At 35.5% G+C, this 23,412-nt stretch overlaps 4 protein-coding genes across 4 annotated transcripts; 2 read left to right on the forward strand and 2 right to left on the reverse strand.

The window, feature by feature from the left end:
- Positions 1–3,038: 3,038 nt before the first annotated feature.
- On the forward strand, positions 3,039–5,102 carry LOC103432851 (U-box domain-containing protein 1-like). The gene has a single exon (XM_008371058.3). It carries the CDS (start codon positions 3,039–3,041, stop codon positions 5,100–5,102), a length of 2,064 nt encoding a protein of 687 aa, XP_008369280.1.
- Positions 5,103–5,367: 265 nt separating this feature from the next.
- On the reverse strand, positions 5,368–11,828 carry LOC103432852 (UTP--glucose-1-phosphate uridylyltransferase 3, chloroplastic-like). The gene is made up of 17 exons (XM_008371059.4): positions 10,888–11,828; positions 10,470–10,650; positions 10,236–10,385; positions 9,959–10,120; positions 9,671–9,843; positions 9,495–9,561; positions 9,092–9,258; positions 8,642–8,800; positions 8,287–8,378; positions 8,108–8,202; positions 7,900–7,977; positions 7,478–7,573; positions 6,954–7,028; positions 6,789–6,880; positions 6,526–6,688; positions 6,180–6,240; positions 5,368–5,823 (listed from the first exon to the last, which is right to left on the reverse strand). The coding sequence occupies exons 1-17, from the start codon at positions 11,580–11,582 to the stop codon at positions 5,711–5,713; spliced, it is 2,619 nt and encodes an 872-aa protein (XP_008369281.1). The 5' UTR covers positions 11,583–11,828; the 3' UTR covers positions 5,368–5,710.
- A 4,230-nt stretch (positions 11,829–16,058) lies between these two features.
- Positions 16,059–18,557, forward strand: LOC103432853 (GDSL esterase/lipase At2g40250-like). Its single transcript, XM_008371060.3, has 3 exons — positions 16,059–16,765; positions 17,308–17,572; positions 18,182–18,557. Exons 1-3 carry the CDS (start codon positions 16,139–16,141, stop codon positions 18,373–18,375), a joined length of 1,086 nt encoding a protein of 361 aa, XP_008369282.1. The 5' UTR covers positions 16,059–16,138; the 3' UTR covers positions 18,376–18,557.
- A 680-nt stretch (positions 18,558–19,237) lies between these two features.
- LOC103432854 (uncharacterized) lies at positions 19,238–21,386 on the reverse strand. The gene is made up of 5 exons (XM_008371061.4): positions 20,895–21,386; positions 20,693–20,769; positions 20,500–20,536; positions 20,278–20,389; positions 19,238–20,146 (listed from the first exon to the last, which is right to left on the reverse strand). Exons 1-5 carry the CDS (start codon positions 21,190–21,192, stop codon positions 19,552–19,554), a joined length of 1,119 nt encoding a protein of 372 aa, XP_008369283.1. The 5' UTR covers positions 21,193–21,386; the 3' UTR covers positions 19,238–19,551.
- Between the last annotated feature and the right edge of the window lie 2,026 nt (positions 21,387–23,412).

The raw sequence follows: 23,412 nt of genomic DNA on the forward strand, positions 1-23,412 counted from the left end.
GGAAATCATAGTGGATGGCAGCGTAGCTATAAGAAGTTGCATAAGAGCACGATCATGCATTTTTCATACTTGATAGGCATCTGATTCAATTCCTTCAAGATTTTCCTTATCAAGAAACCTCTGTGGACATTTCTTCGACCCATCAACAAAACCAAGAATGCCATGACTCTCTAGCAAAAGATTGATCTGAAAACTCCATGCAAGATAGTTGGAGTCATCAAATTTTACTGTAACCGAAGATGATACAGTAGTAATAAGATTTGTAATGGGTGATTGCACAATTTACAATTGTGCCGCAGTGACCATTGTTGAAACAACAAAAGATTTCTTCACTTCGAACTTTTATCAAACATGTAACGTGCACTGTTATATCAATCGAGTATCTTCAAGTCTGAGAAGAGAAATATATGTTGTAGAGAGTATGCGGAAGCGTTAGAGAGAATAAAAGTTTGTTGTATTTCTTGACAATGAAGTAACAGATTTAGAAAGTCTGTTATATAATTTTTACAAAGCTTTATCACTAAGCTAAAGACTAACTACCTTATAACAACCTATGTTATCTCTTGACAAGTGTCACTCAATTTAACCATTGATTCATCTTCCACATGGATATTGGTTTTCTTCACTTCACTATTCTTACACGAATGGCACATTCAAGCCCTTTTATTTTTGGAAGTTAATACTATTATCATCATGGATTTTCTTTAGTAATATAATATATAGGCAAAAAAGTTGTCACCATCTCCTTCATCATAATTAATAACATTATGTAATGAATAATATGAAATCAGAACAACTAATTATCTCCAATTAAAAGAGAGGTGTGAGATTTTTGGAGAATTAGAACTATTGTCGAAGACATAAAATGGTTGGCTTCCTCTTTTAATTTAGTGGAATAGAACAATTTGTATATTTGGGATGGTTGTATTCCCTATCAAGCTAGGAATGCCCTGTTGTATGACTCTAGAGGACTCGTGTGTTCCAAAGGCTTCTCCCTTAATTAATTTCATTTTTTTTCCTAAAAAAAATCCAAATTCAAAAGATAGTAAACTTGGTTCATTGTGCAATAAATTTAAAAAGCCGATATTATTTTTTTATATCATGTGATTTACAAAATATAATCTAAAAAAACTAATTTCTCTAGCATTTTGCTAAATTTAAATCTTGATGGTGTACTTGTTTAAGACCTAAACGTGTGAACATTGAACAATCTAGGGTTTTTGGTTTGACAGTAAGTATTGACCATTGCTTGAAACTTAGAGGCAATTAAGTGCGTCCGAAAATGATGAACGAGCAAACAAACTGCAAAAGTAAGACAAAAGAAAAGTGGAAATATTATATTTTCAATCATCTTAATTTCACTCTTTCGTTCATTCTCCTCTTTCTTTCTTTCTTTCTTACATTGTCCTCCAAAACCATAAGTCGCATCTTTTTGTCCTTTTCAATTGTGGCCAAAATCTTTTCGTTTATTTTATGTAAATTTGTAATTAATTAATAGTATACACGTAATGTCCATACGTAATGAGTTGTAATATGTGTAAATATATTTGTTTGTCTTCAGTTAGTTATATTTAGCAAGAGTTTTCAATATAAATGGTACATTATAAACGGTGTCTCTCCCATATTGTATTGTGGTCGAGGTATTCATGCATGGTGCATTGACAACTAAAAAGATCGAAATATCAACAATATTAATACTAATGGTTATTCACACTTTTAAACATTGCAGTTAAAGAGATGGATGCATGGCACTTACTTTTTTATACGATTTTTCATTCACGTTCTATCTTTTAGAACATCATTCATAGATCATTCTTGCAAAATATTAAATAAGCTTAAAACTATTAAAACATTTATTTGTAATGAAGAAAATAAACGAACAAGGTTCTACAAAAAAAATCATAAACCCTTAACGATCATATGGTTTCACATTTGGGTGATTTTTGGTAAATATGATATTTGAATGAAGATCTAAAAGATAGACGGTTCGGATTTTTGAAATACATTATAAAGCAGATCGAATAATAATGTGTGCCAAAAGTTGTGAAAAAAAATGATGCCACGGACATGTCCGTCCCCATAGTTAAATATAAAAAGAAATGACTACAAAATATTCGTATAACCAATGTAGTTATATACAGTTATGCACAATGACATGATATGTTTGCACAATGACATGATATGTTTGCAAGCACATTTTTAATAGAATTGAATTTTACGGTTGTAAGTAATATCATTTGTATTACAGTGTGTCAACGCTATGTTTTTTAAGTAGCATTAGACTACTAGCTAGTAATTATAAGATCAATTAATTTCCTATATTTATGGTATTTCCGCACCGAATGCTCAATGCTTCTTGGGCTGGTTTGGTATTGCTGTGCTTTGAAAAAAAACTGATTCTGTTATGCTGTGAGAATAAGCTTATTTTTGCTGCTTCACGTTTTCAACTTTTTTTTATCCAAAACTGTGAAAATAAGCTGTTTTTAAGTGTTTACCAAACACATTTTTGAACTTAGTTTTTTTTATACCCATTTTTTATAAAAGGACATCAGTACTAAACCAGTACTAAAACATTCCACGTACAAACATGAGAAACCTGCAGTTTGAAATGGCTTCAATTAACATTCGACGTCCCCAAACTTTTTTTAATGCAAAATTTGGTAGGGGAATTATAAAACCCTAGAAGGCCTGACGTCCCTCCAAGTGGCAGCAACCCACGAATCCCTCCCTTTTTTCTTCACTTGCCATCATCTTTTCTTTTGCCTTCTGATGTCAACTTTCCAAACAGAAAATTCCAATAGTCCATGCAATTACGTTATTCATTTCTTTCCTTCCCCATCACTTTTTGTTTATAACACCAAAAAAATTATGAAACGTTCTTCTTGTTCCAGATTTCAACGAAAAGGTCCTCGAAAGTGTTTCGTTTGCTCTTTGGCCTGAACCTGAATCCTAAACCCTAAACTCTAAATTGCAACGGCGTAACCGAGCAGTTTCTCTCGTTTGTACCAACAATTGCCATAAGCATAGTGACATTACACATGGATGTAGCTCTTGTTCCTCCTCTAATGGTTTCCACGGGATTTTTGCCGACTGGGTCGTTGTTACAATCATTGGTTCACATATGCAACGAAGTTTGCTCCATGGAAAAGCTTCCGGTTTTGCAGGGCCGGAACATCTCCACCATGATAAGGAGGATCAAGCTCCTCGCTTCTCTGTTCGAAGAGATACAAGAATCAAACGGCCCGCTTCCTCCCTCTTCGATCCTTTGCCTCACGGAGCTTTTCTCGGTGATTCGAAGAGTCAAGTTTCTGATCCAAGATTGTAAAGACGGGAGCTCTCTGTGGGGGCTTATGCAGACTGAGTTGGTTTCGAATCAGTTTTACGTGCTGGTGAAGGAATTGGGGAGGGCTCTTGATATTCTGCCACTGAGTTTGCTTAAGGTGACGGCAGATATAAGAGAGCAGGTCGAGCTTCTTCACCGGCAAGCGAAAAGAGTGGAGCTTTTTAACCATCTCAAAGAGCTGCAGAGAAGAGAAGAGCTTTTGGTTTTGATGGGAAGCAATAGTGAGAAGAACAAAGGGTTCATAGATTTGGTCAAAGTGAGAGATGTTCTGAGCAGCATTGGCCTGAGAAACACCGTGGATTACGAAGAAGAAACCTCGAAGCTTGAGGCAGAAGCTCGCAAGCAAGCAGGCAGCGGAGGGCTGATTGTGGTGTCAAACATAAACAATCTCATTTCCCTTGTTTCGTATTGCAAGACCATCATTTTTACTGATGATGAATTCGAAAAACCGAGTAAAGAGGATATGAAACTGCAGTGTGTCCGCTCGGGTAGATATTATGATCATTCTTCATCTTCTAAATCGTTGATTCTCAATGTTCCGCATGAATTTCGCTGCCCGATTTCATTGGATTTGATAAGAGACCCTGTTATTGTAGCATCCGGGCACACTTATGACCGAAATTCGATTGCACAATGGATCAATTCAGGGCACCAGACGTGCCCCAAAAGCGGGCAGAAGCTGATTCACATAGCGCTGATTCCAAACTATGCACTCAAGAGTCTAATGCAACAATGGTGCGAGGAGAACAACGTTCCCACAACTGAATCTTCCCAGTCTTCTTCCTCCGATTTGGAGAGGAGCAACAGTAAAAGGGAATTGTACGAGGACGCCGTGGATCACATTTCAGTTGTAAAAGCTGCTGTTGATGCTGTGAAATTGACAGCTGAGTTTCTGGTGGGAAAACTAGCAACTGGCTCACCGGATATCCAAAGGCAAGCGGCGTATGAGCTAAGATTACTTGCTAAAACCGGCATGGATAATAGAAGGATCATAGCTGAGGCGGGAGCTATTCCGTTTTTGGTGACATTGCTGAAATCCCATGAACCGAGAATACAGGAAAATGCAGTTACTGCACTGCTCAACCTCTCCATCTACAACAACAACAAGATTCTGATCATGGCGGCAGGAGCAATTGACAACATAGTAAACGTCTTGGAATCAGGGAACACAATGGAAGCAAGAGAGAATGCAGCAGCAGCAATTTTCAGCTTGTCCATGATAGATGACTGCAAGGTAACGATTGGAAAGCACCCTAGAGCGATTCTGGCATTGGTGGGGCTTTTGAAAGAAGGCACTCCGGCTGGTAAAAAAGATGCTGCCATAGCACTCTTCAATCTTGCATTCTACAATGCCAACAAGGTGAGCGCTGTGTTTGCTGGGGCGGTTCCTCTCCTCATTGAGCTGTTGATGGATGACAAGGCAGGCATTACGGATGATGCCTTGGCAGTGCTTGCTCAGCTTTTGGGTTGCTCTGAAGGGATGGAAGAGATTGGGAAAAGCAGGATTTTAGTGCCTATTCTTATCGATCTCTTAAGATTTGGTTCTCCAAAGGGGAAGGAAAACTCAATCACTCTTCTGCTGGGGCTGTGCAAAGATGGAGGAGAGGAGGTTGCAAGACGTCTGCTAATGAACCCACGGAGTATTCCTTCCCTTCAGAGCTTGGCTGCGGACGGATCCTTGAAAGCTCGAAGAAAAGCCGATGCACTGCTTAGATTACTGAATAGATGCTGCTTTCAATCTCACAATCAGATTGGATGACAGTGTTGAGAGTGTTTGGTTAGATACAATTCAGGTGTATATTTGTGAAAATTAAGCACAGAAATGACAGTATTGTTCATTTGTTACTGCAAATTGATCCCAAAGCTCGAAGTGTTGTTTGTTTCCAGAACTGTATGTTTTCCCATTCATTTTTTAAGTCCATATGATTCATACCTTTCCGAAGAGAGCGAAAATGGTTCGAACCCAACATTTATGCACAGCAACCATATTTCTTGCCAGATCTACTAAAGAGCTAGATCGAAAATGAAATAATTGAATACATTTTATTGCTTCGTCGATTTTACATCAGTTTCTCGCGGAGGCAACAACCTGTTGCCCCACGCCGATGATAAAAGAAATAAGTAGATACAATGAGCAGCTGGAGTGACCCTAAGGGTATGACGCTCTTAATTTAACATACTACTGCTTAAAAAAGGGGAAGGAGAAGAAGCAATTCCAAAGACGAAATAGGTTACGAAATAGGTTTAACAATGTTAAACCAGTCAGACCGGAGCATGCCGGCTTTAATGCTGTTATGAGGGTGAGTTCCAAATCCTTCTGTGAACCACGATTCACCTATGACGAGGATGAGTATTTTGTATAGCGTTTCACAACTCTACCAATTCCAACTGAATGTGTGTGCCCTTTACCCTGTACTCCCAGAACCAGCTTCCACTATCCATCATGTTCAGTTCAATGGGATCTAATCGGGCGGCTAAACCTGCAAAATCAATGAAATGGTGCATCAATTGATGATTGCCTAGCACAGATTTAAGGATGTGACAATACATTCAGGTATGTGAGCGTGTAAGAGAGGAAGGGATTCAGTTCTAACTCTCAATGTTAGGCTCAACTCTACAGTCTCAGATATAAATTTCTATGTTTCATCAAACAATTTCCCCTCAGTCTTTAGTGACATAGCAGGAGACCAGAGTACCATTCACATACTCGCATTGCCAGGTATAATAAGTAAGACATTATGCTGATTATCAGTAAGAGTGCTTTTACGAAAAGTCAATTCTAGTCAGAGTTAGATATCTGAAGTCAACAGCCAAGTTAACTTTACAGTTTACATACCCGAATCTCCCGCTGTGATCTTCATTTTGTAGCCATTTGGAACTTCAAATGTATGATTTCCCTGCATCCGGTTGTAAGCAGCAAAATAAGCTTCGTAGATTTTACTTGTAAAATAAATTCATGATTTCTGAATATACGCGGCAAAGGTGACCTCCTAACAATTAGATGTAACTTCCATTTTCCAAAGTCATCGGAGGAAATATCCCTAATGGAATGAAGAGAAGCTTATGACTGGAGGTCATATCCCTAATGGAATGATAAATAAAAAATCTATGAAATTCAATGATTTCTGAAAAACTTTGTCTATCCTCCGTGCATATCTCCACTAATTAGTTGTCAATCTAACCTGTAAGATAACATCAGTTGCCTCAAATTCAGCATTTCCATGCAGTACAACCTTGCAAGCCTCGAGGCGTTGAACATCATGCTTCCAGTACACATTGTCTTCAAAGTTCCAGTCAATTCCATCATTTAGTACTTTTACATTTTGCAATTTACATCTTCCACACCTGCGGGATGAATAGACTGTAAGTATGAGTCCAATTGTAAAATGGGCTCACCATTTCTGAACAGTCTTAAAATGTAGTAAGGATTAACACAGCATACTACCTGTGCCCATATTGTAAAATGGGTTCACCATTTTGATCAATCCTAGTTGAGCCCATAACGTTATCAGCCTCTACAATCAGGCTTCCATCAAGCTGGACAGTAGGAAACAGATTAGCTAAGGAAACAATAATATTCCTTAATGTGTTGTATGTGAATAGTATGAACCTGAACATTCCTCCACAGAAACTCTGCAACTTCTACTTGTAACTCAGAGCCCTCGGATACTGAGCCTCCGTAGAACTGGTAGACAGAGACAATTTTCTGCTTAACTATTGAGCTCAATATTTTGAATGAGGAAAGGAAATAAAATAGGGAAGTGACTTGCCCACACCCCTTTTAGCTTCTCACATGCCCCTCTTTATTTGTGGCCATCATATTGAATAAATTAAACGAAACCAACGGCAAGGATTAAACAGGGGTGTGCAAGAGGCCAAAAAGGGTGTGTGAAAATCACTTCTTATAAAACAAACACAGCAACACAGTCTTGGTTGCTACATGAATTTCTAAATGACCACTTGATTATTACAGCATGCGAAAATGGAGGCATAACACAATGCAGATAGAATCTCAATATGGTATTTCGTGATAAAAGATTTCAGAAATACAATACAAACTAAATGCACATTCCAAGAGTAAAAGGAGAAAATGAGATAAAACTTGAAATCGCGCATTAGCTCACATTGACTTACTTTTTGTCTGGTGACCTCCCAAAGTGGGCCAAGAGCAGGGTGCAGAAGAATAAGAAATGGTGGTCCAGAACCTTGATATTTTTCATTACTTCCAATCTGCAGCATATCAGAAGCAAAATACCATAACTGAGCATCAAAAAGAAAAATCATAAAAAACAAAAAACTTTTATGGGTTGCTACAAGAAATGAATTTGCATTGAGCAAATACTTATGGGCTGTTTGGTATCCTTCTTGGATCCTTGTTTTATTTGTTTTTGAAACTAATTGAGTACTAAGTAACTTAGCTACATTCATCATTTTTTCTTAAACTTGTACAATTGTTTTCAAATTGACTACCAAACAACCCATTAGTATCTAATGATAGCTCACACCATATGGAAGTAAGTTATTAACATTATTACAACAGAATTAAGAGGATGTACCTCAGGAAGTTCAATATCACATTGTGAAAGAAGATCATGGGCATTCCGTAGGATATCCAACAGTGAACCATCAGGAGTCTACACGTGAAATCAACTTAAACATATTAAACTTAGGGAGAAAAATTACATCTGTTCTGTGCAAAGAAAGTGTAAACTTAATTCAGTCCAAGCTCTACTCCCAAACTGGAGATAGAAAACACATACATACTTGGTGTAAAGATTTCTCCGCATGTCTTCTTTTCCTCTTAGCAGATGATGTGACCCTTCTTCGTTCATTATAAACAATGAAGGTATCAAGCTTATCTGCCAACAGTTATTGCCACTAAAGTTATTGACCAACACGGATTGGTGTGCCACAATAATCCAGCATATAGACTGAAATAATACCTTCAATACCCTTATAACATCGAGATGGACATGTATTAAGAAAGCTGTCAGCAATATTTTGCATCGTGCATTCAAGCCTTCCACCAGAGACACTATGATAAATGAAAAGTGATTAGAGACTGGGTAATAATTATTCATGTGTGCTACATGTTCTGACTCTTCTTATAGTGCACATTGTAATGGTTAGCATACCATGCAGAGTAATTAACGGTTCGTTGGTGAAAGAAGGTAATTTGAGGTTATTGTTGGTGAAAGAAGGTAATTTGAGGTTATCTTTGTATATCTGCTATCAAGTATTACTGACGACAACAAAATAGTCACTTGGAAAAACAGCACTTAAGTTTTAAGAAAGTACCTGTGTTGTTTTCCAAATTGGTCTACAAATGTTATAGGCTTTTTAACATTCAGCACCATGCCTGGTAAGCTGTTTCCACTGTTACTTGACCCAACCGACTCTGCTGAAGGTAAATCTACATACAAGATGTTTGTATTGGCGGGAAACTCTGCCTGCAACCTTGAACATAGAATGGTTAATTAGTATAAAATGGAATTCATTAATAAGAAATCATATTGAATTTTCAACTTCTTCACGCTTAAAAAGCATATTCGACAAGACAGGAAAAGTAGAATGACGATTATCACTGAATAACAACAATGGAAATCTTTAACAGAGAAAAAAATATATATTGTATAAGCTAATATGAGAGTAAGCATGCTGCTCACATGCCAACAAGCATCAAGGTAACAAATCATATAATATCATGTAAACCAGATTAGAGATTTGGATTCACAGAAAAATGTATACCTATTTCGAGAATGAGGTCCATCTGCTATGCCAAACTTGTCGAACTCTGTGTACTCAATGCACGACAAACCATATGCCCACCTTCCATCAAGATTTTTTTTCTCGGTTAGGACATTAATTCCTTCTGTAGCCCCCAAGTTCCTCTTACAGGATGCAAACCCCAGTTTCTGTTGCAAGGCAAGAAGTCAAAACAGTAAACCAGAAGAACTTCCAAGTCTGTAAGGACTCTCTAGTAACATAGGTACCGTTGTGTAAACTCAAGCGAACTCCATAGCAATGAAAATTAGATAAGGAGTAGACTGTTTGATCTAAACAAACTTCCTGCTCTTTGGCAACTAAGGGTTAACTATTTAGCAGGTTCTAGAAAAGAGGGGGATCTAAAATAACTTTTTAACAAGCATACCTTGCCGTGATGTAAACCAATCCCTGCCAGTGCCAAGAGAGTCAAATCTGTAGCGGCCACAACATTACTGGAAGGTCACCATTACTTGGGTCAATACAGAGTTGGGCATCCAAATTAACAAAATTCTCCAAATGAAGGAGATTAATGGACGTATGTTAATAAATTTAACGGCTCACCTAACTTGACGTACAGTTGCACCCTTCCGCCCATGATCATAAAACCATTTGAAAATGCCTTTGTCATAAGCAAGTTTCCATATTACACCATGACCACCAGGCTTGCATACAGGTGCAAAAGGTTTTGTGATTATCCATTGCCCATTTTCTGCACCAATGGCTGGAACAAGGGGCTGAAAATGCACGAGTAATTAACTCAGCAATGACAGTCATTGCTCAAACCAGATAGACTATTACACTGTGGACAACTAATAATAGAAAATAATCTCGTAGTTTTGCATATTAAACCTGTTCAAAAAGTTGGAAACTTGATCGACCTCTTCTAAACCATTCAAGTTTTTCACAAAGAGAAGTTATGTGTTCATGGTTGTTCTTTGCAGAGCTTGTCATAATTGCAACAGGGGTGATGCATTGTTTCCCGTAGATCTTGAAGTACAAGAACTCTCTAGCCTTGAAATAGAAACACACAAAATGTAAGATGCATATAACTTCACCATCTACAAAATAGTCTTAATGTCAGCTTATTCTTGTCAAGTACTCAGCTTGACAAACAGACAACTTATACCTGAAGATCTCTTATAAGACCTTCCAATAAAGTCCGTCCACAATAAGGAAGCATTGCGGCAGGGAGACATTCACCTGTCTCGGGATCAACCAAACCAAGCCTGTCGGCAGAACCTCCCAAAGGATAAATTTCACCTAGGTCTGGCAAACCCTAAAATGAATAAGATCTTTTAGTTCAAGAAAAACCGGCGTTACATCCTTCCACGTCTAATGAACAAGATACCCCGGCACTAACCTGAATTCCCCATAATGCAGCTTGAGATGCATATTCTGCATTTTGAGAAAGATCAAGTCCACTGGGAGCATGAATTTCCAAAAACTGGCATTCCATTTGCTCTTGTATGCTTTTGGCCCAATTTGCAGTCTGCATTTCGACTCTCGATTGGGCTAGAATCTCCAATACTGTTATCTGGTATCTGCACCAAATATGTAATTAGATTAATTTCATTTCTCAATTTAAAAGGGCCAAAAGTGCTTTCTGCCACCAAAAGCACTTCTCGTTATGTTTGGCATAAAAACTGAAAATTGCTTCTGGGTCACAGACGCACTTTCTAAACAAGCATTCTCAACTGCTTTTCCAGTAAGCACTTGAATTTTTAATAATTAAAGTTTAAAAATTGACAATAAAATTCAGAAGGGAATAGTTAACTGACCCAATAATTCCTCCAATGCAGTTATAAAACTGTTCAATTTCTCCCAAATTCTTCAGGAGCTTCTTCAAGTCCTTAAAATCTTCATCATTCAAAGCCAAATCTCCAATCTTCATCCCGGAACCCTCGTCGTTCACATCCAATTTCTCAATCATTGCGACAAGCGCGTAAAGCGCGCTCTTCACCGAGCTCATCGCCGTCTCCACCTCGCCGTTGTCGAACTGGAGCCCCCAACCGAGCACATGCTCTTGCCCAGCAGCAACCAGGCACTTGAACAAGAACAGCTCTTCAGAGCTCAAATTGAGCGAACCTAAAGCCGCGGAGAAACCGCCGTTGCTGCCGGAATTGAAGAATCGCTTCACTCTGGAATCGCCGTCGATCACTCTGAGCTTGGCGCGGAGGGAATCGCAATCAGCGAGCCTGGAACGGAGCGATTTGAGGCGCGAGAGCTCCTGGTGGAAGTCGAAGTCGGGAGCTGACGGCGCGTACTCTACCGGAACGGTGGTGACGCGCGTGATACGACACGACGGCGAGCTCGATGATAAAGAAGAAGAAGTAGAAGAAGAGGAGAGAGAGTGGGAGTATGGGGGTTTGGCGAGGCGGAGAGAGGCGAGAGAGTGGAAGTGAGAGTGGGGAGTTTTGGAGGCGAAGAGCAAGCGTGTGTTGTTTTGGTTGAGAATTGGGGTTGTGCGCGCCATTTTTCACACACAGAGAAAGAGAGCCAGAGCGACTGACAGAATATGAAGAAGAAGAAGAAGAGGAGAGAGAGAGAGAGAGAGAGAGAGGAGGGAAGGATAAGGAGGAGATGCTGAAAGAATATACGGAGGTTGGGAGCGAGCGCGAAAGGGGTGGTATTTTTCGCTGCTGCTTCCAAATCCGTCCAACGATGGTGGAGGATGATGATGACGTGTCCTAATTTAAACGTACCTCATCTGCTGCCGCGTGACTGCCGACTGGTCCATTATACTTCTTAATACTTTCCGTCAATTTTCCTACGCATTTTAGTCTTTTTCTTTCCACGTTTATTTATTTATTTTTTTGGTTACCCCAAATAAAACAAATTCATGAAACGCGAAAAAGAACAAAATGGAAATGGGATGAACGTACAAAAATACAACGATACGTATAGTGACTCTCTTATAATCTCAACGTTTAGATGATGATTGTCTTACATATATTCACATAATTTATATATGATTGTTAGATTGTGAATAGATCTAGCATTTTGGACCCGATCCGACCTGTTAATATTTGGATGGATGCTTAACGGATTGAATAGTTAACGGGTGAACCCGTTAACAACCCGTTAAATAACGGGTCACTTTAGGTCAACCCGTTAGACCCGTTAGCACCCGTTAGTTGAGGATGTTTTAATAATTTCAATAAAGGCTTAACAACAAAAAATAAAATCTATGCAAAAAAATAATAATAATAATTGTTAACGGGTGTTAACTGGTGAAACAGGTGATCCGTTAGCTTGATGGGTCAGGTTCGGGTGATCCATTAAGCTAACGAGTCAGGTTCGAGTGACTCGTTAACTTAACGGGTCGGATTGAACCCGATCCAAATCCGATAAACCCGACCCATTTACAGATCTAATTGTGAATTGTATTAAACACATGCAAATTGTAAATTTATATATGATTGGTAGATTGTGATTGTATTAAATACATGTAAATATTGTGATTAATCCTGTTAGGTTAAGCTACATTAGACCATCTCCAAATGAGATATCAAATATGTCAAATAGAATTAAAAGACATTCAAGTGTTCTCCAATGGATATGTCATATATGATGTGGCATGTGAGTCATTTGACTCATTGCTTTCTAGCTGCCTTTTTTTTTACAGCAAACAAAGAATGAGTCAAATATATTTAATTTAATTTTTTTAATGCATGAGTCATATTAACAACCAATAGAATACAAACTAAAATTAATTTTGATTATTTTTTTGTAGTTAATGTAACTCTAGGCCTAATAAAATAATAAAATAAATATTTGACATATCTATTGGAAAAGAATAATATTTAGCACTGTATTCAATTTGTCACATCAATCATCAAATAAAATTTTGACATACTATATTTGATATATCATTTGAAGATGCTCTTAACACTAGTGAACTTCTTATGCAATTGTGTGGTTTTAAGGTCCAAATTAAGTTGGTCAAATGTTTAATATCAACAATTATAATTCTTGATTTTTCAAGTATTTGATTACAAATAAAGGAATAAGTACACATGCCTTAAGGAGTGATGGATATTTGATTCAGGAAAAAGAATTAGAGTTAAGTGAAAGAGGAGAAAGGAATTTAGGCTTGCTAATTCAATCATTGATTTCAATCGACGGCTAGTCTTCAGGTGGCAATGACATTTGTGGTAAACCTAGAGAAGAATAACCACTTTATTGCAAGTTAAGGCAAGTTGGAGGCAAAGAGTTGTGTCAAAAATAAAATGTCCATACTATCATTAACGACTATTTCACATAATGAATAAAAACAAAGTGAACTAAAGCTAAATGAGACGAAATGGCAGGTTTAATGGACAAATTGAGACAAACTAATTTTAGAGGATAAAATGAGCTTAAATGACAGTTTTAGGAAGAAAAAAAATCAATTAATAACCTCTTTTAATTGATTTTCTTCCTAAAACTCTACAAAATGAGACGAAATGGCAGGTTCAAGATACAAATTGAGATAAACCTGTCTAAAGTAATACTCTACAAAGAAATAACCTTTTTAAGTCATATAAAATCTCGACCCCAACTTAAGGCTAGTTATGTGTAGGAATAAACTCTATATTGTAATAAGTTATAATTTTTTTGAGTCACATCTTAAGAAAACACACCTTCACGTAATTGTAATTTTTGCTTCCAGTTGGGATTTGATGCTTCCTTCTTGCACAACCAACACAAATATTTTAAGTTAACTAGTTTTTCATATGAACCTTGGATGGCATCGCTGATTTGATAGAGAAGAAAAAAGAAAGGTACTCAACACACTTTATATACACAACAGAGCCGAGGGCATAAAAAAAAACGCCTTGAAGTATAAGTAAAAAAAAATACAAATGTAAAAGAAATAAAATACTTAACGTTTATGTAAAAGGAAAACTAATGAAAAATGCTTAAAAACTTTGAGTTTAACGATAAGGACAAAATAAAGGGTAAAGTGAATAGTATCAAGAATGACTTTTTAATGTAAAAATATAATTTTTCGTTAAAATGAATAATACCGAAATCTTTTCATTAATTGTAAACCTATTTATGACTTTATAAGGGTTTTAGACAATTTGTAACGGTCCATATAAGGACCATGAGTCCGGCCCGCTAAGTAAGCTTCAGCCTAGCCCAAAACCTGGCCTCTTCTTCCCCTCTCTCTCTCAGACTTTTATTTGGAAAATTCTTCCGTCCTGTACTACTTCCAGTTAAAATGAGATGTCAAAGACCGATGTAGATGAAACTAATTTTTTTTTTAATTTTCCCATTTTAACATATTTTTTTCTCTCAAAATATATTTTTTATTTCCAGTTTTAACGTTGAAATTTTTTGGGATCTTTTGATATGGGCACCTCAATTTTGAATTTTATAGATCAAGTATCCCTATCTTTTAGTGATTTGATTAAACTTTTTTTGTCATAATTTTGGTGCTATATGCACATTATATTGTAACAAATTTCCTATAATCTAGTCTTTTGATTACACTCTCTGTTTGAGATAATTGTAAAAAAAAAAGGAAAACTAATGAAAAGGACTTGAAAACTTTGAGTTTTAATGATAAGGACAAAATAAAGGGTAAAGTGAATAGTAACATGATTGACTTTTTAGTGTAAAAATGTGGTTTTTCGTTGAAGTGAACAGCACCGGGTGCTTTTCGTTAAAGTTCCCTAAAAAAAATGGTTAGATTCAATTTATTTTCACAATAATGCTACAATTTAGCAATAATTATCTACAATTTAAGATATTTTCTTTCCAAAATAGTTTAAAATATTTTTAAATCCCACAAAATCAAACGTACCAAAATAAGTTTTTTTTTTTAGTACGTTAAGAGAAAATAAGATTGATGTAACATCTCACATGGAAGTGGATCATGTAAGCCTTATATGTATATTCTTATCTCTACTTAGCACGAGGCATTTTGGGTGCTCACTGGCTTCGAGTTTCATTGGAACTCCAAAGTTAAGCAAGTTCGCGCGAGAGCAATCCCATGATGGGTGACTCATTGGGAAGTTCTCGTATGAGTTCCCAGAAACAAAACCGTGAGGGCGTGGTTGGGGCCTAAAGCGGATAATATCATGCTACGGCGAAGTCTAGCCAGGGATGTGGTGGGGGCCTGGGACAGGATGTGACAATTGAAAATAATATAAACGTACCAATACACAATGTGTACAAAATAAAACGTACCAAAATAAAAATAATGTACTAATATTAACAATATGTATGAAATCAAACGTACTAAAATTACAAATAAACGTACCAATTAATGATTTTTGTAAATTCAAATGTACCCGCATATAATATATATGTAATGTATTGCACCTAATAATAATTCGTCAACAACTATATTTAAAAAAACAGCAAAAAAAATATAATTTCACAAAAAAATTGAAAAAATTACACGGAGCTTTTATTGTTGATCACCAACTATTTGAAAAGAAAAAAAAAACCATTTGGAAAAAGAAATAATATTAAATGTTTGCATAAAAAAAAAAATTGTAATCGAAAAAACATATATGGAAGAAGAGAAAATATAGTTTAATTACTAATATCTGCACTAAATAAAGAAAATTGCATTATGCAGATAAAAGGATAAATCAAAAAATTTATTTTAATTTAAAAAAAAATATAATAATGATATGTAATTTAGCTTGAGGTGACTATTGATCAAAGCATTTTAATCAAATTTTAAAAAGGCACATATGTTTAATCTAAATGATATAAAAAAACCGTAGGAGATTCTAATTTTCCCAAATTTTTTTATTCTTTACACTATGGACTAATCCGACGGCCGGTAATTAGGATTTGGTTTGGTATGGAATTATAGTGCATGCAGTTTTCCTTTTTTGTAAAAATTCTAATTATTGCATGTATTATTATGTATAGGATTTGCCAGCTACTTTCACACTCCTAACTAATTAAGGTTAACTATAATCTAATGAAATTTAAACTCAATCGTCTCAAACTCTATATAGTTTAACACGTAGTTTTCTTAATAAATTGCGTCTTCTTTTCTCCAAGAAATTAAACACTTTAATCATGGAGCAAAAAACCACCGTCCTCTTTGTACTCTTATTCTCTTTGGCCTCCTTTCTATCTCTACCAATCCCATCCACCGCATCTCCGCCTGTATCCGCTGTTTTTGCCTTCGGTGATTCAACCGTGGATTCGGGCAACAATAACCGCCTGCCATTCACCCTTTTCAGAAGTGACCACCCTCCATACGGCCGGGACTTGCCAAACCATGTCCCGTCCGGAAGGTTTACCAATGGAAAACTATCAACGGACTTCATGGTCTCCAGACTTGGCCTCAAGGACTTGTTACCTGCTTACCGCGATCTGAGACTGACCGACCGTGAATTGCTAACGGGTGTCAGTTTCGCATCAGGCGGTAGCGGGCTGGATGATCTGACTTTGGCCGTGTCAAAAGCCACGAGTTTGGGGAGGCAGTTGGAGGAATTTGATGAAGCGTTGGGGAGGATGAGGAGAACTGTTGGGGAGAAGAATAGTAGTGAGATTGTAAACAACGCTGTGTTTGTGATTAGTGTTGGTACTAATGACATGGTGTTTAACCTCTTCGATCTACCTGTTACTGCGAGGAAAATCGAGTTTTCACCTTCAGGATACCAGGATTTTCTTCTCCGCGGACTCGGGTCTTTCATTCAGGTATATAATTAAATAGCTCTCGATCAAATTATGTGGTGAATTAGTAACATCATCTGGTGGTGTTACGATCAAATTCTAGGGTTTTTTGCTGTAATTTTTGCCATGCATGATTATGTTGGTTAATTGAGTCTATGATTCAAATGTTTTGTGTGCCTGCATGATTTGTTGTTTGAGGTTTTAGGTTGTTATGTATTCCAGTTTAGGAATCTTTATAAACTCTAGAGTTTATTTAGCCTATTGGAACTTTCTTCATGCAACACTTTCTGAATGAGTTGATTCTGAAGGCTTAGATGACTCCATCACGCCAACACCAAAGTGTTCATGCACGTTCTTTCCCTCACAAAAATCTAAATTTAATTAGACTTAAATGATGGTAATTAAGATCAATTTATATCAATTGATTGTTATTACTAAGAGCCTTCGATCAAGACACAATTAAGAGGTCATCTTGTACCCGTGTAGATGTTATGGCGTATAATTTAGATAAATTTGTAACGCTACGTCGACATGCAATGCTTATAATGTTGTTTGTGATATGGCAGAACCTGTACCAAAGGGGAGCGAGGAGATTCCAGGTGGCAGGTCTTCCACCAATCGGATGTCTGCCAATGCAGCTGACAATTAGCAGCATCTTTAACGGGCTTCGGCGTGTGTGCGTAGAACAGCAAAACACGGACTGTCAGGCTTACAACACCAAGCTCCTAGGCCTCATTCCTAGGTTGCAAGCCTCCCTTCCCGGATCCAGGCTCGCCTATTTCGACTCCTACATTCCCATCTTGGACATGTTCAACAACCCATCTAAATATGGTAGGTAAAAATTTCGGATATTGTTATGCCCCTTATCATACCCAATACCAATTTACAGTATCTAATATATAGTTGATATTTTTGCTAGTGTTTAGGCTTGTTTGTAAATACTTTTGAAATGACAGAAAACGTTTTTTTGGTGAAAATGTTTTTAGAACTAATATTTAGTAAAAACAAGTCTTTACTGAAAGAAGCACAAAGTGCTTTATGTGCTCATTTCAAGAGCACTTAAGTACTTTTGGAACCAAAATTTTCTTTAAAAGTGTTTTCAATCATTTTAAAAGTACTTCCAAACAGTCACTTAGTACTACGGTCTAGTGGTATTTCTATTCATTTGTAAGTAAGAGATCTTAGGTTTGATAACCGCCAAAAGCGAATTCAAATCACATTATTGATAGTGTATTGTGAGGTTAAGCCCACCTTCATAGTGTAGATAATATTGTTTGTTCAAAATAAATAAATAAACACTTCCAAACAAGATATCTTAAGCATTTGGACATGTCTCATGCATCATGCATGCAATCATATGTATATAAATGTCTTCTAGGGTTTTTCTGTGCTTAATTTTGTAATTAAATTGTTTATTTTGTTGTAAATCTTGATGTGTAGGGTTTGTGCAAACGCATAAAGGATGCTGTGGTACAGGGATGGTGGAGTTGGGCCCACTGTGCGGGGAGCTTTCGCTGACGTGTCCAGACCCTTCTAAATTTTTGTTCTGGGATTCCATGCATCCTTCCCAAGCAGCATACAAAGTTCTTGCTGACATATCTGCGAGGACGGTCTTACCGATCCTTACTGCTTGATCAATTAGATGGATTGATCAATCTCTTAATCTCTTAATTTTTTCAGGATATATGCATAGATATATTCTTAATTAATCAGTTAGATCCAAGAATCCTTTTTCCTTCATGTTTTAAAATATATAACATTGGTTAGCTTTTATTTTTTTGGGAAAATAATCCTTGGTTACTTTTGAAGCGTGTAATCGCAACGGATTGTGTTTAAAAAATAATCTTGCTCAATCCTCGACCTTGTATAAAAAATTCGTATCGTTGTATAAAAAAAAATAAAAAAAACATGTAATCAAACAAACGGCGAAAACAAATATTGGAAATTAAGCACTTTATTCAAGATGCAACATAAATGATAGCATGAGAAGTCTACAGAAATTAATACATGCATAGATCAGGAACATATTTACGAAAAGAAGAAGCATATATATAAGAAGGATAGTGTTATTCACACATATATTTCTATCTTTTACAATTTATTTGATTTGACTGTCGAAAATTGAGAGGAGTGTGTGGACATGAGTATCCTATAAGAATTTATGTAGTTTAATGCGTACTCATACATGTTGAGAATCTCAATCAATTTGACATCAAAGGGCTAAACTATAGTCTACAAAACAGGAGACAAATTGTATTTCCTTTTTGTGCTTTGGCTAAACTTACGAAAGATATAATTCATGTGACCTAAAATGACATTTCGTAAGGAAAACGTTAATATTATTTGCAGAAACATGGTTTCAGAGATAACATATAAAAGTTGATAATATTTTCGATTTCCAAGAAATATTGTTCTTAATCAAGCACCAAGATTTTGTTTTTTTATTGACTTAAAACTAATAAAACAAATAATACCTAGAAATAGGAACCTAAAAACTCACAAAACAATGTACATATATGACCACGAAACTGTGCATATTTGGTAATGCCAAAAAACACATTCGTCTGTTTTACACCTCGTTATTCAGCAATGTTTGAATCTTTGATAATAATGCTATCTATATATCATGGATCGATACAAGACAATACATAAAACAAAAGCAAATGACCGAACAACTGAACAAATAGTGGCGATCATTACCTTTTTGTGACGGTAGAATATGACAATGGTTAAGTTCAATTTCATGAATTTTGTCAAATTTAGTTTTGGAAAGTACCTCAAGATCTCACTTAGAATAACATTTGTCTCATTCATAAAGTGAGGTCCAGAGTACTTGCCATGTTCTTCCCGTGCTTGCCGTCACCGTAACCAGTACCCTCTAGTTTCTTGACGCCAAGCTTCGAGGACGACGACGAAGACAAAGTGAGAGATAAACTACAACCCATGAGTAGTTTTTGATGATTATCATCACCACACTGTAAACCCTTTCCGAATCCATGATCATGTTTTGGTGGAACTTTTAGTGACAGATTTAAATCTAAGTCACAGTTGTCTGTGTCCAAACCCTTCCTTTTCAGCATGTTTTGCCCTTGATGGTCTCGAATCACTGCGGTCCAACTATGATGATCTTGGCATGGCCTGTGGATCATGGTTTGACACAACTCGTCCCAAGGAATTTGATTCCTTTGTCCATGGCTAGGAGATGGAAGATTTGTATATAACTGATTTGCTGAAGTACTCATAATGTTGGTATTGTTGCTTCCAAGTATTCTTTCAGCAACTGAACCATAAAGTCCAATATTTCTGGTATTATGATCAAGTAGTGCAGTAGTCCTACTTGAACTGTAAGGACTGTAAATCTGGTGGTGGCGGCCTCGCCACGAGGAATGATCATTAGCACCATATCTAATACTCAAAAAAAAAAAAAAGATTGAAATGGTTACGAATAGGATTCAATGAAAAATGAAAAACAAAAAAAACACTTTATTTATAAATTGATCAAAATAGACAGTAAAATTAAGAGAAGTATTTCATACCTTAATCTGGAAGAAGGCCATCGGTTGAAGCTTTGTAGCATGGAGAGTTGAGTAAGGTTGTAAAGTTGGTTATCTCCACCTTCCATGAAAAATCCTGCTTGATCCGTCACAACTGTCATATAAGAAGAAAGCAAGATCAAGATTGTAAATATGTAAACCCTAATTTTTGTACTAATATTGTAGGAGTATGTGAGCCTGTGTGCAATTTGTTAATTTGTTCACCTTGATTGTGGTCTTCCGTCTTCTTGCTCCTATACATCTGATGATTAAAATCAAAACCAGAAAATATAGAACAATATTAATCAGATATGAACCTTTAATTTATATTTAATCATAGTTTTGAATCTTATAGACAGTACAATTAGTAGAGAAAATATATATGGATGATGAAATCGATCTGGAGCAAATCAATTACTTGAAGATGGCTCTTGACATGAGCTATGCTAAGACCCTTGACATTCATCAATTGAAGAACCAACTTAGGAGTTGCTCCTGCACCATTAAATCACAATTATTAGTACTCAATTAATTAGGAAATAGGAATTGACGGGGAAGCTAGGCTAATCTCATAACTTAATCACAAAAACCTAGCTTTGATTTATATGTACTACACTTACTTTCTTGTCCACCTAATCTTTCAACTGCACGAATAAAGCAAAGATGGAGATCAGGTGTCCATCGAAGCCGCGATGTCTTGGAACGAACATACTGCCTTACAGATCCAGAAGCTCCCTTCTTTTCATGATTCTCTTCAATGGTGCTATTGCTTGAGCTGCCACCGTTATTCCTCAGCTGAAGGCCTTCTTCATCCACCTCATCCTCTTCACCCTCATCGTCTTCGTGATCGTATTCCTTCTTGCTGGTAGAAGGGCTTGATTTAGAAACTTCTTCAATACTGGTGCTTTCACTCTTCATCCCTAATCTCTTTTATGTTTTGCTTCCCAATAATATGGTATTGATGGGCAAGTTAAGGAAAGATCTTGAGATCATCATATTTCTCTTTAGCCACTAAGTGATCCTTGATGTTTGGGGAGATCCATTCTTTGCATACAAGCTAGCTATAGGCAGTTGATGAGCTAGCTAACACTTGCAGGAATGGAGAAATTGGAGAGTGGAATTTTATATATATCCTTGCTAGCAATGACACATATATGGTATTAGGAAAAATTAGTATCCGGTCTCTAATGTTTATTGACTGAAACCTTATTAGTTTTTAAATTTTGATTGGAGTCCCTAACATTAATATGATAATGAATTTACATGTTTATTACATATTTTAAAAATAAAAATTAGTAATTGATGTAGGATTTTAATAATCACACCTCTATTAAACTCCTAATTAATTTTCAATTAAACATTTCCAAAATAAAATAAATTAGAATAAGTTTGTACCCATTAGTTTTTTTATAAAAATATTCTCAATTTTTTAATCTTAAATGTACCCATTCATATAATTTTCAATTTTTTTAATCTTAAATGTACCTATTTTTAAATATACCAATTTGTTATAAGTAAACTGTACCATTTTTTCAATATAAAATGTACCCAATTTTTTAATATAAAATCCATTCAAAAATTTTTAATTCATTTTTAAACTTATATGGGTACATTCCTTTTCGTTGATTTGCGAATGTATTTATATCAAGTTTAATCAAAAAAATTTACTAATGTTATTAAGCCTAATATTTTCTTTTTTTTCTATGTTTTGAAGAATGTAAGCATGTTTTGGTACAATAATTTTTTTTGTTAATTTTGATGAATGTACCCATATTTACATACACACACACACAATATAATAGAGAGTATAATTATATTTTATTATTTTTAATCTCACAAATTATGGGTTATATTTAAAATCTCATTAATATAAACAAATACAAATTTCAATTTTTCATTTTTAATTAAAAAAATATAGTAACTTACATTAATGTCAGAGACCGCATCCAAAGTGTCCCATGATATTAAGTATTTAAACGTCTGTTTCTCACTCTTCTTCTCTCTATATACAATATACAATATTATATGACCTTGCATATGTAATGCAAATTTTGTCCAAGCTTTCGGTATGTATATATAAGATACAAGAGAGTTGCTATTGATACTCTAAGACCATCTTAAAATTTAAAGTTTTTAGACCAGAAAATTTAGGTTTTAATTCAGAAATAAATTTTTTGCTCCAACCCTTCTAGGTTAAAATTTTAGCCATAGATTATAAAAGAATGAATTTAGGCTAATTTTTTTCTTAAATTAACTTTTTTAAAAGAAAAAAAATTATGTAGACTATCCTAATTTTATTTTATGAACACTTTAACCTAAAAATATTTAGGTTCTGACAAATCTTGAAAAATCACTAACTGACACCATGAAACTCGTAAAATACTATGAAAAAAATATGAAACACATAAAATAATTTTTTTTAATTACTTTATCCGTTGGATTTCAATTTGGACCGTTAGATATTTTTTTTTACTGTTGGATTTCATCAAATTAGATCTTAATCGTTGGATTAAATGGATTTATAAATATAAAACTAAAAAAACATACATATATGGTGGGTCAGCTCCACTAATCCTAGGGAGAATCCTGGGCTAAATTTGGCCCAAAAATGAGTTTTGAGTTTTAACTAATATTTGCCCCAAGGGTTGGAGTAAGTTTAGAATTTCAAATTTGAGTTTTACTACAAGGGTTGGAGTAGGTCCAAGATACTCATCTTGCACTTTAAATATATAAAAATATAAGAGAAAAAATGTACAAAAAAAGGGTGAATAATGATTTTTTTTCAGGTGTTAATATAACATTTCTCTACACACACACACACACATATGATACATGGATACATCAAATTATTTAATATAACATTTCTCTACACACACACACACATATATGCACGAAACTATACCAAAAAAAAAAAAGGAAAGAGAGTGCTGGGATTTCCTTTATATACTGTATATAATATATAGATTACATAAATTTGTCATTTCCAAATCTAGTTACTGTGTGCTTTATGCTTTATACTAATCATACGATATACATTTTTTTGTTGTTAATAAATAATAACATTTGTAGATTTTTGCTATAAGTAATAGTTCATCTTCCTCCGTTAGTTTAATTTGTGGTACAAATTATATGATTAGC

The sequence above is a fragment of the Malus domestica genome, chromosome 07 (assembly GCF_042453785.1).
Source record: "Malus domestica chromosome 07, GDT2T_hap1".
NCBI lineage: Eukaryota > Viridiplantae > Streptophyta > Magnoliopsida > Rosales > Rosaceae > Malus > Malus domestica.

What these genes read in the sequence shown, in the direction of transcription:
- LOC103432851 (XM_008371058.3), top strand. Translation starts at nt 3,039, where the DNA reads ATGGATGTAGCTCTTGTTCCTCCTCTAATGGTTTCCACGGGATTTTTG.
- LOC103432852 (XM_008371059.4), bottom strand. Translation starts at nt 11,582, where the DNA reads ATGGCGCGCACAACCCCAATTCTCAACCAAAACAACACACGCTTGCTC. An exon ending in CGGAGAAATCTTTACACCAA is followed by an intron (nt 7,978 to 8,107) that starts GTATGTATGTGT and finishes TTTCACGTGTAG; the next exon opens with ACTCCTGATGGTTCACTGTT. An exon ending in CAACTGATGTTATCTTACAG is followed by an intron (nt 6,241 to 6,525) that starts GTTAGATTGACA and finishes AACCGGATGCAG; the next exon opens with GGAAATCATACATTTGAAGT.
- LOC103432853 (XM_008371060.3), top strand. Translation starts at nt 16,139, where the DNA reads ATGGAGCAAAAAACCACCGTCCTCTTTGTACTCTTATTCTCTTTGGCC. An exon ending in GACTCGGGTCTTTCATTCAG is followed by an intron (nt 16,766 to 17,307) that starts GTATATAATTAA and finishes GTGATATGGCAG; the next exon opens with AACCTGTACCAAAGGGGAGC. An exon ending in CAACAACCCATCTAAATATG is followed by an intron (nt 17,573 to 18,181) that starts GTAGGTAAAAAT and finishes CTTGATGTGTAG; the next exon opens with GGTTTGTGCAAACGCATAAA.
- LOC103432854 (XM_008371061.4), bottom strand. Translation starts at nt 21,192, where the DNA reads ATGAAGAGTGAAAGCACCAGTATTGAAGAAGTTTCTAAATCAAGCCCT. An exon ending in ATGTCAAGAGCCATCTTCAA is followed by an intron (nt 20,537 to 20,692) that starts GTAATTGATTTG and finishes TTTAATCATCAG; the next exon opens with ATGTATAGGAGCAAGAAGAC. An exon ending in GACGGAAGACCACAATCAAG is followed by an intron (nt 20,390 to 20,499) that starts GTGAACAAATTA and finishes CTTATATGACAG; the next exon opens with TTGTGACGGATCAAGCAGGA.